The sequence below is a fragment of the Sorghum bicolor genome, chromosome 1 (genome assembly GCF_000003195.3).
Source record: "Sorghum bicolor cultivar BTx623 chromosome 1, Sorghum_bicolor_NCBIv3, whole genome shotgun sequence".
NCBI classification, from domain to species: domain Eukaryota; kingdom Viridiplantae; phylum Streptophyta; class Magnoliopsida; order Poales; family Poaceae; genus Sorghum; species Sorghum bicolor.
The window spans coordinates 64,396,196-64,409,383 of NC_012870.2; the positions used below are offsets into that span (position 1 = coordinate 64,396,196).

Consider the following 13,188-nt stretch of genomic DNA (forward strand, 5'->3'; position numbering starts at 1 on the left):
ACAGACTTGCCCTTAACGCGGGGAAGGGTCTCGACGAAATCCATGGCGATGTCGGACCACACACCCTGCGGCACGGGTAGTGGTAGTAGGAGCCCCGCTGGGTGAAGATGCTCTGATTTGTGGCGCTGGCAGATGGAGCAGCCCCGCACAAAGTCCTGCACCACCGTCTTCATGTGAGGGAAGTGAAAATCGCGACGGAGCCGGTGCAGCGTACGCTGGACCCCCTCATGGCCCTCCTCGTGGACGGCGCGCAGAGCCTCCTGCAGCAAGGGAGAGGCCGGTGGGAGGTACAGCCGCCCGCTGTACGTGACCAGCCCGTCGGACAGCGCCCAGGGAAGCGCCCGTGTACCCGCACTGATCTCCTGCTGGAGTGCGACGAGGGCCGGATCAGTTGCGTGAGCCTGGCGCAGTCTCTGCACGAAGTCGAAGCGGGGCGCGGACAGCACCAGCACCGCGCTCTCCTCGACAGTATCCCGCCGTGAGAGAGCATCAGCCACGGCGTTCGAGTGCCCCGGCTTGTATTCCACGGCGAAGTCGAAGCCCAGCAGCTTGCCAACCCAGTGATGCTGAGGAATGGTTGACAAGCGCTGATCCAGCAGGTACTTGAGGCTGTAGTGGTCGGTCTTGACAGTGAAGCGGCGCCCCCATAAATACGGTCGCCAATGGCGAACTGCGTGGACAAGACCGATGAGCTCGCATTCATAGGCGGCGAGAGCTCGGTGCCGTGGCGCCACGGGGCGGCTGAAGAAGGCGATGGGGTGGCCCTCCTGGACCAGTACCGCCCCGAAGCCATGCGACGATGCGTCGCACTCGACGGTGAACTGCTTGGAGAAGTCCGGCATGGCGAGCACCGGCGCCGAGGTCACCGCGTCCTTGAGGGCGTCGAACGCAGCAGCGGCCTCGGCGGACCACGAGAAGCCGTCCTTCTTCAGCAGGGCGGTGAGAGGTGCTGCGATGGTCCCATAATTGTGAACAAACTTGCGGTAGTAGCCGGCGAGTCCCAGGAACCCACGCACTGCCCGGGAGGACCGTGGCTGTGGCCAGTCCCGCACGGCTTGGAGTTTGGCGGGGTCCATGGCGACGCCAGCAGCAGAGACGATGTGGCCGAGGTACGCGACCGACGCTGCAGCGAACGCGCACTTGGAGCGCTTGAGGAAGAGTTTGTGACGCTGCAGCTCGTCGAAGACCGCACGAAGATGGCGTAGGTGATCGGCCCAAGTGCTGCTGTAAATCAAAATATCGTCAAAGAACACCAGCACAAAACGACGGAGGAACGGACGAAGAACATCATTCATCAAAGCCTGGAACGTGGCCGGAGCATTGCATAGTCCAAAGGCCATGACCAGGAACTCATAGAGGCCGTCGTGCGTGCGGAACGCCGTCTTGTGGATGTCCGCCGGCCGCATGCGGACTTGATGGTACCCCGAGCGGAGGTCGAGCTTGGTGAAGTAGCAGGCCCCATGGAGCTCATCCAAGAGCTCGTCGACCACCGGTATGGGGAACGCGTCTTTGATGGTGAGCGCGTTGAGCGCTCTGTAGTCGACGCAGAAGCGCCACGACCCGTCCGGCTTCTTGACGAGGAGGACCGGGGACGAGAACGCGGAGTCGCTGCGCCGTACGATGCCTTGCTCCATCATGGCGGCGCATTGCCGCTCGAGTTCATCTTTGTGCGCAGCGGGGTAGCGGTAGGGCCGAACAGCCACCGGCAACGCGCCGGGCTTGAGGACGATGCTGTGGTCGCGGGTTCGCTGAGGGGGCAGACCAGCCGGCTCCGCGAAGAGGCTCCCAAAGACGAGCAGCAGCTCGTCCAGGAGGGTCGTCGGTGCTGTCACGGCGGCGCTGAGGGCCGGCGTGGGTGTGGCCACGTCGGACCAGCACACGCGCCTGTCCTGGCGGGTAAAGGACAGGGTGCGCGCGGTGAAGTCCCACTCAATCCGGCCCAGGGTTACCAGCCATTGGGTGCCCAGGACCAGATCATAACCGGCGAGGGGCAGAACGTAGAGGTCGACGCAGAAGCTCTCGCCGTCGATGACGATCGGCGCCTGTCGCAGCACGCCGGGACACGCGATGCGTTCGCCATTGGCGACGGTGGCGGTGAGGCGCGGGTCGGCGAGGATGGTGAGGCCGGTGCGCGTCGCAGCCGTCTCCGCGATGAAGTTGTGGGTAGAGCCCGTGTCGAGGAGCGCAGTGAGGGTGACGTCGCCCACGGCCACTCGGACCTGCATAGTATCACAGATGGGCATACCCGTGATGGCGCGGAGGGAGAACACTGGGGCAGCTGGCTCGGCATCGTCGGGAACGGCCTCCTCGTCTGCGAGCTCGATCCCATCAATGAAGAAGATGCGGCGGCAGACCCGGTTGTGACCCCTGGAATACGGCTCGTTGCAATTGTAGCAAAGACCGAGGCGTCGTCGTTCTGCCTGTTCCTCGGTCGAGAGCCGCTTGACCTGGTTGGGCGCGCCCCTGGGTGGTGGTGCTGGGAGCGCTGGCAGGGCCGGCGCCGGGGCCGGGAGCGCCAGGGGTGCTGGAGCCGGCCTGACCGCCGGCCGAGGTGCTGGACCAGCACGCGGGGCTGGTGGCGGGAGCGCGGCCTGGGTGCGATCCAGCTCCATCAGCTCGACCTGGCGCGCCAGACTCATCGCGGCGGCGAGGGTCTCCGGGTTGTGGATGCGAACTGCGTGACTCAGGGGCGGGAGCAGTCCCCCTGTGTAGAGCTGAACGCGCTGGGTCTCCTCCAATCGCCCGGCGCGCGGCAGCAGGGCCTGAAAACGATTAGAGTATTCTTCGACAGTACCTGTGCGGCGACACTCCGCGAGCTCGAAGAGCGGAGCCGACCTCAGGGGCGGCCCAAACCGCAAGTGGAGGAGGTCTTTGAATCGGCCCCAGGAAGGAGTGCCCTCGTCCTCTTGCAACTGGATGAACCAGAGCTGGGCGACATCTTCGAGGTTGTAGGACGCCATCCAGACGCGCTCCTCTGCCAAAGTGCGCTGCTGCCGAAAGTACGACTCGCACTTGTTGGTGAAGAGCAGAGGGTCGGACTTGCCGTCGAAGCGCGGGAAATCAAGCTTCTGGAACTTGGGGGGACGGTCCAAGTCGCGCTGGCCGCCGCCCGCGCTCTCGGACGTCGAAGCCGACTTCTCCTTCATTGCCAGCATGTCGGCCTTCATGGAGGATATCTCCTCCTTAAAGGATTTCAGCATCTCGACGACATCGGCGATTGTGGGAGCAGCCATGGCGGGTGGGGGATGGGTGGACGCAGTGGAGGACGTAGGGGATGGCGGCGGGGTAGGGTGGGCGGCGGCAGTGGAGGCTTGAGAGGTTGACGAGGATCGGCGTGACCGTGATACCAGGTTGTCAAGAGCGTTCTTGCCCAGCGACGGCGGCCCTCGGCTACGTAGCTCGTAGCCTTGGTCCGTGATAACTGGCGGGGTTATGCCCCCTCGCCTAACCTCGCTGGTCGGGTTATACCCCCTGGCCGGTGGCTTGAGAGAAGAGAGAAGAGAGATAGGTTTAATCTTGCTTGATTCCAAAAGGTCTCCAATTACAAGGCTTTATAGCCTAGACTTCCAACAAGAAAGGAAACTAATCTTCTAGACTTAAGAAAACCAGATAATATGTTTCTAAACAAACCATATCTTAGCAAACCTAGACTCTCCTTTTCTGGCCAAGCCGCCTGGGCGCCTGGCTAGCCACTAACAGCGCCAGCCCCCTTGGCCAGGCTCTGGGCGCGCTCAGCGGCCCTGCGCACATCGCGCAGCCTGCGACGCCTAGTGTATGTATTTCCCCACATGACACATTGCAATGCAAAGAGGAGGGGGACCTTGATCAGATTACTGATCCATACCTAAGGGGAAGAATTAATCCGTGGTCTCGTAACAAGTTTGCCGAAACTGCTCTGAAGTGTGTTGCTGATAAAGATCGTGACCGTCCATCGATGGGAGATGTGCTATTAGACCTAGAGTATGCCCTTAAGTTGGATGAGAGTCTGGCAAGCGAATGTGCCAAGATTTTGCCGTCAGGCCTGTGCCGCCAGTTCTCACTTTCAGAGATGGAGGCTGCGACAAACAACTTCCACGAGTCACTCCTTATGGGTAGGGGTTCATCTAGTAGTGTTTACCTTGGCAAGATTGATTCAGCGGCATTGGCAACCATGGTAGCTGTTAGGCGTGTTTACGGTGTACGTGACATCCATTGCCTGATAGAGACTGTGTTGAAGCTCGGCCATGGTCATCTTGTGCCACTGGTTGGTTATTGCCATGAGAAGGAGACGACGCTCCTGATTTATGAATACGTGGCTGGTGGAGATCTTCGTGAGCACCTCTACGGGATGAAGCCACCCCTTAGCTGGAGGCAGCGTATTGAGACCTGCATTGGTGTTGCTCGTGGCCTGTGCTACCTTCACGGATTACAACTCACCCACGGGGCAGTGAGGACGTCAAACATTCTACTGGATGATCAGGAATGTCTTGCTAAGATCACGAATATAGCTCCGCCACCCACTGAGGTCTGTGAAACTGATTCTTACAGCGATCCTGAGTACTTGCGCACCGGGCTGCGCACTGAGAAATCAGATGTCTATTGTTTTGGTCTTGTGCTACTCGAAGTCCTCTTTGCTCGCCCTGTTATCGAGCGCCAGCGTCCTGAGGAACAAGCAGCGTGGTTAGCGCGCTGGGCATTGCTGTGCCAGGAGGAGGGCTACCTTCATCGGATTATTGATCCATACCTGAAGGGAAAAATCAACCCACAGTGCTTGAATAAATTCCTCGAGACTGCTGAGAAGTGCCTTGCTTTTAGAGGCGATGACCGTCCATCAATTGGAGATGTGCTATCAGATCTGGAATGTGCCCTTGAGTTTACTACAAGATGCGAGTGGAGAGGCAAGCTCAGGTAGTAGCATGTCACACGAAGCCATAGACGAGGGGAGTTGATTGTGGAGGGTTCCGATTTCCGACGAGCTGGCAGCACTAGCATGATGATTCCACGCGGGTTTGTGCTCTTTTTTTTTTCCGATTAATCTAAAACTAATATGTTTGATTACCGTGTTGTACAGATACTTTAAGTGAATTTCGTTACATTTGCAATACAATACAGGTTTGTTATTCACCCTTGTTTATGTGAGGTCGTATTGTACTCTATGTCCTCTCGGACTCCCTACCGCGGAGCGGAGCGCAGAGAGCTGATGTGACTGTGAGAGCGCCAAGGCCATAGCCCATAGGTGCCGCTACGCAACAACACTACCATGATTTGTAAGGTCTAATTTAACTGCAGTGCCAGCACGACTCCCTGCAGCATGCATGACCCTCCGTCCTCTGCGTTTCTTGTTTCTGCACGCGCATGTCCATGGCTGCAGGCTTCCGTTCGGCGGTGAGCGAGGTGGGTGACGGGCGGCGAGGCGTAGGCGTAGGCGTAGCGCATAGCGCGCATTAATGGCGTGCTGTGTGCTGACTGCTGACTGGTGCCGGTGGCTGATGGGCGCTTGGCGAGCGGCGACGCACTCAAGACTCCGTTCTACCAGAGCAGGTCACCTCGACAGATTGCCTCATTGGCCTTTGTCACACCCACTCACAGTGAAAACCATCGCATGACAAGTAAGCCTAATCCGTATGAACCTCCTCTCCCACAATGCGCTCTCCGGCAGGGCGCGGGCCGACGGTGGACCTCAGCCACAACTGCCAAGTCTGGGCTCCTCTCGCTTGCACTTGCAAACGCGCGCGGGAGCTGGCTGCACCAGAATTGGCTGTGACTCATAGAAGAGCTAAGTCAATGAATCTGACGTCAACAACACCATAGGCTCTAATTTTGCCAGTGACATGGAATTAATTAATGCTTTTAGCTCACGCTTGACTTGCTTGACAGCCACCCTTCATTTGCATATGTTATTTTCGTCCTCCACAAGCTCTCTGTACCTAGCCTACTCCCCGGCCCATCCATGGCGATGTGAGCATCAACTGTTCGGTGGAGAACTGGAGATGATTCATGCTCTGGAGTTCCATCTATAACTACACCAGGTATGTCCATAGATACATCGGCATCTTGTTAGATGCAATTCACCTTCTAGGTTATATTCTTGTTTTTTTTTTTTGTTGTCCCGGGCTTCCATGTTGAGATGCAGCAGCAGCGTCTGTCATGGCTGACTGTGTAAGACACCAAATACTGTAGGTATAGTGCAGATTTAGAGCTATGACGCTTCTAAAACAGCCAGCTGAACAGGTCTAGCTGCTAGCTTGAGCAGAAAGAAAGATTTAACATGCTGCTTCATATCTGCATCATATGTATAGTATTTTTTCCCCTTGTACTACTAACTTTCCACAATAATGGTCAGATCATGGTGCCGTTAACACCCAGAAGGGCCAACAAGATAGAGCATATAAATCAGCTAGAGGAGATGCTTTGCGAAATAACTAAATCATCTCTAACGCATCATGTAGATGTAGTTCTATCTGTGTTCTACCACATAAAGCACAACATAGATGTTGGTCAATGGACACCTGCCTAGCTATAAATCAAGAAATATTTCTTTAATGCTTTGAGTTGACCTGACACTGCTAAACAGTGTTGGACCAAAACTGAATCTCATAACACTCTGGAAACAATTCTCAGGTCAGCACTCGGAACATCTACTGCAATTGTCCTTTTAGGAATGATATTAGGAGCGCTGCAGAGGGAACAGGTATCTATTTGTTTGAGATTACCAATTACTGGTACATTTCTGCTTCTGCACTGCACCACCACCACTAAGGTAGAACTATATTCGTACAAAAAAAATCGAGCCAAAGTTATCTTCTACAGATACCATTGAGCATTCCGTCAGAGCTAACTGCTATTTACTGCTATACTATATTTCACAGGATGAATCTTCTGGAACATAAGGTTGAAGAACTGATCCCAGGGGCTGATAAGTCAAGGTGGATGGTGCATAGTAATCATAACATAAGATGTTTCACAAAATCTGAGGTAGAAATCATAACCAACAGCTATAGAACTATGATCGGCAGAGGTGGCTTTGGAGAAGTATTCCAAGGAGTTCTTGAGGATAGAGGTATGGTTGCAGTGAAGAGGTTTATCAATAATGTGAAAGACGAAGATTTTGCTAAAGAGCTGATTGTCCATCGTGAAATCAACCACAAGAATGTAGTAAAGCTCATAGGTTACTGTATGGAGGAAAATGCTCTAATGATGATCACCGAATTCATCCCTAACGGAAACCTGAGTGATGTTCTTCACCGTGACAGTGGCCACATTTCACTGGACATGCGACTTAGAATCGCCACAGAGTGTGCGGAGGCAATGGCATACATGCACTCTTACATGTATACTCAGGTCATCCATGGTGACATCAAGCCTGCTAATATATTGTTAGATCACAGTTTTTGTGCCAAAATATCTGACTTTGGAATATCAAGGCTAGTCAACACAGATGATACATTGTACACTGGTAATATAAAAGGAAGCATAGGTTATCTGGACCCTTTGTTTGCTCGGGATGGATGTCTCACTGTGAAGAGTGATGTGTACAGTTTTGGAGTTGTCCTGTTGGAACTGATCACTAGGAAAAAGGCAACAACGAAAGTCTGGGGAGTCAGCATCATTGACCTATGTACAGATGCTCTTTCAAGAGGGATGAGAGGGGTATTCGATGACAAAATTGCTAACCAAGATAACATGAACATTCTTGAAGGGGTTGCAAAGCTAGCAGGTGATTGCCTGAGGATGGAAAGAGATAGACGTCCTGAGATGATTGCTGTGGCAGAGCGCCTTCGCAGGCTCAGGAATGCTTCTCTTCAGGGACAAAAACGGAGAGACTGGTTTTCTTGGGCGATGAAGAGCCTGCCTCCTGCACCTCCCTCTCCGGAACTGTACCGTAAGTTCTCATATGCAGAGATGAAAGCTGCGACACAAAACTTTGACAAGTCGCTTCTTGTTGGTAAGGGCGAATTTGGCAGGGTTTACCGTGGAATGGTTGACGGCAGCGGAACAAATGTGGTGGCTATCAAGTGTCTGAAACGTCGTCATACAGTAAAGATTCAACCGATGCTCCGCCACCACCATCTTGTGCCAGTGATTGGTTACTGTGATGAGGATGAGATGATCCTGGTTTATGAGTACATGGCTCATGGAAGTCTGCGTGATCACCTGTTTGAGGCACACAACTCACCTCTCACCAGGAAGTCACCCCTTAGCTGGAAGCAGCGTCTAGAGATTTGCATTGGTGCAGCACGTGGCCTTCACTACCTTCACACATGTGCAGAGAAGGATATCATCCATCGCAACGTGAAGCTGACCAATATTCTCCTGGATAACGAGTGGGTTGCCAAGATTTCAGATAACATCGAGACGGATCCAATCACGGACACAATATGCAATGCGCACGGTAATATCTACGATCCTGAATACGACTCCACCGGCAGGCTTACTGAGAAATCAGACGTGTTTTCTTTTGGTGCTGTGTTGCTTGAGGTGCTCTGTGCCCAGCCATTTCTGGGAAAAGATTGCTTGTTACATTGGGCGGTCCGTTGCAAGAAAGAGGGCAACCTTCATCAGATTGTCGACTGTCACCTAAAGAGAAAGATGGATCCACACAGTTTATTCAAGTTTGTCGAAACTTGTGAGAAGTGTCTTGCTAATCGGAGTATTGGCCGCCCATCAATGGCGGATGTGATTGCCGACTTGGAGTACGCACTTCAGTTGCAGGAGAGTGCAGAGGCTGGTAGTAGGGCAGGTGATGCAATCAACCTGGACCTGGAGGTTGACAGCAATAATAAGGACTCCATGGCCTGGTGGTACCTATCAACGTCATCTTCTGGCAGCTCCTGATGAACACCACGCAGCAAGCTTAATCTCACTACCTCACTACCTGGTGGTACCTATCAACGTCATCTTCTGGCAGCTCCTTATGCTTTCGTGAGCAGGATACCACAGTGTTGTGTATTACTATCATGCCAAGTAGCTTGTCAACTGCTGTCCTTACAATCTCCTATTGGCTTGTACTTACAATCTACGACCGGGTCGGGACTCGGGAGGGTTCAAAATTTTGCCAAAATTTCACGAATTACGGTGATGGTCGAAAGAAAAATCCGAAATTTTGTATAATACACTAATATATGTGCTATATAACTTTAGACTCATATTTCTATTGTTTATATTGTATATCCTTCTATTTATAAGAGATGTATCGTCATAAATCATACTAATATACTGATATTTGTTTAGATTTAGGTCCTGTTGGTTTGGGCTGTTTCTTTAACACCTATCTCATCGAATATTTGGACATATGCATGGAGTACTAAATATAGACTATTTGTAAAACTAAAAATACAGTTAGAGAATAATTTACGAGATGATTTTTTAAGTCTAATTAGTCTATGATTAGACACCATCTCCAACCAAACACCCCCTTAATTATTTAAAAAAACATCTTCACGAGTTTGTTCTGTTATTACTCTCCCTTGTTTGCAGTATAGGAATGTTTTTCCTGCTCCTGTATTGTATTGTCCTGTTCTGCTTATCGTTTCATACTATGTTGTGCTGGGCTTGCTATTTACCCAATGAATAGCTAACTGCCGGCAATCTCCAACTGCCTTGAGTTGGAGCTTCTGTTTGAGGGAGTAAAACTAATGAGATAATTACTTGTATGGCTCTATGAAACTCAGTTCTTTCATTGCCCTAGAAACTTTAAAATTTCTTGTATGGCCTTGTGTTCAAATTTCACTTTTGTTATTTTGTGAAGTAATGTTACCTAGACTTATGAAAACATATTTTTATTCATCGAAATCATATTTACCACGTCTTTTTTTTTATCAATTACTCGTGTTCTTCTTATATTTTTATAAAAAAACGTTATCTGTCATAGCGCCGCTATAGCTGTATAGCTGCTTGTGATAGCAGCTTAGGAGGTTGGCAGCATAGATGGAATTTTCCACAATGTTCTTCCCGTGGACAAAGCCAGTCTGATCCAGGTCTATCAGAGCGGGGATGAAGGGTCTAATTAAGCCGATTTGAAAGGATTTTAGTAACTAGCTAGCTTCATCAGACAGTTTTGAAGGGAGATGGGCCTGAAGGCGTTTGCCGAATTTGCTGCATCTTTCTTGGGGAGGGAGGACAAGGTAGGCACGGTTGGGGCCATCCAGGTCAGCCAACCCCCCATGGAAGGAGTTTAGGAAGGTCAGGACATCGTGTTTCGTGTGGCTCTAGTAGGAACTATAGAAAGCTCAAGGGTGGACCGAAGCTGTCCGGCCTGAGGCTGGAATTTGAGTCCATTGCAGAGAGCGCCATGGTGGCCTTGTCAAGGGAAAAAGGCTCAGTAAGGTCTTGATCATCGATAGCAAAGGATGGGTAAAGGTCAGAAAGGGAGAATGAAGTCCCAGTGAGTTGGCATGGCAAGACCAAGGAGGTTTGAGTAGAAGTTGTGGAGGATAATAGCCTTGGAAGCGTGGGAAGAGCAGAGAGAGAGAGAAATTGATGAGGGCCGCCCAGAGGTCATTTTCCCGCGGCCAGTGTCTGCACTGGCGGCGGCAGGCCTTGATGTGGGAAAAAGAGAGAACGGTTTGCCATGCCGGAGACAGGCAGCGCGGAGACAAGGTCTGCAAAACCAGGCTCAGTACTTCTCGTAGTGGAAGCAAGGAGATCTCGCAGTGGTGTTGGGGAACAAGGATTCCCAAACCAACAATCATGTTCAGAGAGGCGCACAGGGAGGAAAGGGAAGACATGGTGATCACATTTATCATCCTGCTAGCTGAGACTGTGGATGTTCCAGGAGAGAGCAACGAGATCGATTTATGCATAGAAAAGAAGAGACAACAGGAGATAACATAAACTCCATTGACGGAACAAGTGAGGTGTACAGATTACATGGGCCACCGCTAAACCCAGACATCACAAACATTCGGTAAGGGGATGAACAGGTTACACTCAAGTGTATAGTAAAAAGAACAATTCATAAAACTGTCAGCACCTTCATGGCGCGCGTCTTCACTTTATTATCAATTTATCATAGAGGGCCTTCATTCACCAAGCAGTCATGGATAGACCTCGATGACCGATAGAGCGCCAACAACGGGCAGGATTTTGTAGTCTTTGAATCCAGCTTCAATGAAAATCTTCTTCCACTCTTGCTCGTCGCGCTCAGCTCCATTAACCGTCATAATATATAAATCAAACATAACTTGTGTCTTTAGAAGCTTTATGTTTGGCTCCCCATATCCAACTACCATGTCCAAGATTATTACCTTCCCTCCTGCATCCCGTGGAGATATCGCTTGCTTGCATTTCTTTAATATCTTGACGCAGTTGTCGTCACTCCAGTCATGTAAAGTTGTCTGACATAGGTAATCATCAAATTAATCGATAGGTAATGAAGAAAAGGGTCTTTGGTGTTTGGATTCAAAGATAATAGCACATTTATGATGTGAGAGCCCTTTACTTCTACTCCATTAGTCCCAAATTAAGAGTTTGGTCGGCAATACTAGAACAACTCCGACTTTACACTAAAACGTTAGAATCACTGCTAAACACAAATATTACACGTAGCGTTTCTTTTCAGAAACAATTCTTCTATTTGCACTACACATGTGAAACGGTCCTAGACACTAGTTTCGAAGGATTGTGTTTTAGTGCTTGCTACACGTAGAGGAGGATCTATGCACTAGAAAACTGAAAAATAAAAAAACAATGATTATAGTTAAATTTTTATCATATACACATCCCTATAAAAATATATACACTTACAAGGTAAGTACACCTTCTCAAATTTTCTCTAGCTCCACCCTGGCTATACACTAGCGAATATATTTTTCTTGAATTGTTATTTTTAAGTGCAGCAAATTATACTAGATTGTATTTAAGTTGTTCGTTGTCCACACAAAGTTAGGAATTTTTTTAAGCTTATTTTTATTTGTATGATTGTTTATGTAAAAAGATTCTGGGAATAAGAATGCAAGATCATAACCAAATGATTTTGTAAAGTCATTCTGATTCATCACCCAAAACGTTTTATGAGGTAATCTAGATCTGAAATGTTTCTACAAAAATAATCTAGATCCCTATGAAACACAACCTGAATTAACTTATAGATAGAGTGGTCTTAAGTCAAACTATTTTAATCTTAATCGAATTTTTTAAAAAAATGGCATTAAGTATTTATGATACTAAATTAGTATCACTAAAACATCTTGACATATATTTTCATAATATAAGTGTTTGGTGTCATAGAAGTCATTACTTTTTTTTATATAAAATCAGTGAAATTTAAGATAGTTTGACTTAAGGTTTTATGATACAGTGAGCATCTCATGCATGACAAGAAAAAGGATAGTCAAATTTGAGCAGTCAGCACTCAGCAGTGACGGATGTACCTTGAGAAAAACAGCGGTTGCAGGTGGAATACTCTGAAACATGTTTCCTGCGATGAACTGCACGTTGACATCGGATGGAGCACCGGCGACAACGTGTGCAAGGTCAAGCACGCTGCATTTGATGTGCGGGAAGGCAGCGGCGATGGTGGCGGTGGCGCCACCATGCCCGCCGCCGACGTCGACCAGCGAGTCGATCCCACGGAACACCTCGCCGCACTCCCTGATCACGACCGGCATCAGGAAGCGGCTGTCCGCGACCATGCCTTTGTTCAGCAAGGCGTTTACGTCGTCAGCGTGCTCCCAGATCGTCGGCGTTGGCTGCCGGAACGCCAGCGCATAGGCGGTCGGCTCGTTCTGCTCCTGCCGGAACCACTTGCACATGCCCTGGGTGTGCGGGGCGACGGCGATCGGGTGGAGCGCCAGGCTCACGAAGGGCGCCAAGGTCGTCGACGACGAGCTCACCTCGTCGTCGCCGACGAGGAAGCGGGAGGCTGCCGTCAGCCTGTAGACAGCGGCTTCGCCGGACGACGCGTCGACGACGACGCTGGTTGGTGGTTGCTGGACGCTGAAGGTGCCGAAGACGGTGAGCGCGCGCATGAGGCTGCGTAGGGCGCGAAGCTTGTTTGGGTGGAGCGCAGTCTCGGCGAGGATCTGGGCGAGGGTGGCGCCGTCGTCGCCGTGGCGGTGGATCGCGTCGGGGATGCGGAGGTCCAGCGCCACGGCGAGCGCCATGGATTTGGCGAAGCACAGGGACTGGTGCCAGAGCTCGACGTAAGACTGGAGCAAGTCCTGGCTGCTCTCCTGCACGAGTGCCATCGTGTCCACGTGCACGTATAGT

The 13,188-nt window shown here is 50.8% G+C and overlaps 3 protein-coding genes across 3 annotated transcripts; 2 read left to right on the forward strand and 1 right to left on the reverse strand.

The window, feature by feature from the left end:
* On the forward strand, positions 3,801-5,147 carry LOC110433052 (receptor-like protein kinase FERONIA). Its single transcript, XM_021454656.1, has one exon. It carries the CDS (start codon positions 3,935-3,937, stop codon positions 4,889-4,891), a length of 957 nt encoding a protein of 318 aa, XP_021310331.1. The 5' UTR covers positions 3,801-3,934; the 3' UTR covers positions 4,892-5,147.
* On the forward strand, positions 5,395-9,090 carry LOC8080471 (probable LRR receptor-like serine/threonine-protein kinase At1g06840). The gene is made up of 3 exons (XM_002465153.2): positions 5,395-6,008; positions 6,601-6,670; positions 6,849-9,090. The coding sequence occupies exon 3, from the start codon at positions 6,850-6,852 to the stop codon at positions 8,812-8,814; it is 1,965 nt and encodes a 654-aa protein (XP_002465198.2). The 5' UTR covers positions 5,395-6,008; positions 6,601-6,670; position 6,849; the 3' UTR covers positions 8,815-9,090.
* Positions 11,016-13,166, reverse strand: LOC8080472 (5-pentadecatrienyl resorcinol O-methyltransferase-like). Its single transcript, XM_021454653.1, has 2 exons — positions 12,351-13,166; positions 11,016-11,315 (listed from the first exon to the last, which is right to left on the reverse strand). The coding sequence occupies exons 1-2, from the start codon at positions 13,164-13,166 to the stop codon at positions 11,016-11,018; spliced, it is 1,116 nt and encodes a 371-aa protein (XP_021310328.1).

Bases quoted from the DNA above. Each gene is read 5' to 3' on its own strand.
- LOC110433052 (XM_021454656.1), top strand. From the start codon at position 3,935: ATGGGAGATGTGCTATTAGACCTAGAGTATGCCCTTAAGTTGGATGAG.
- LOC8080471 (XM_002465153.2), top strand. From the start codon at position 6,850: ATGAATCTTCTGGAACATAAGGTTGAAGAACTGATCCCAGGGGCTGAT.
- LOC8080472 (XM_021454653.1), bottom strand. From the start codon at position 13,166: ATGGCACTCGTGCAGGAGAGCAGCCAGGACTTGCTCCAGTCTTACGTC. The intron at 11,316-12,350 runs GTACATCCGTCA...TACCTATGTCAG, and splicing joins CAACCGCTGTTTTTCTCAAG to ACAACTTTACATGACTGGAG.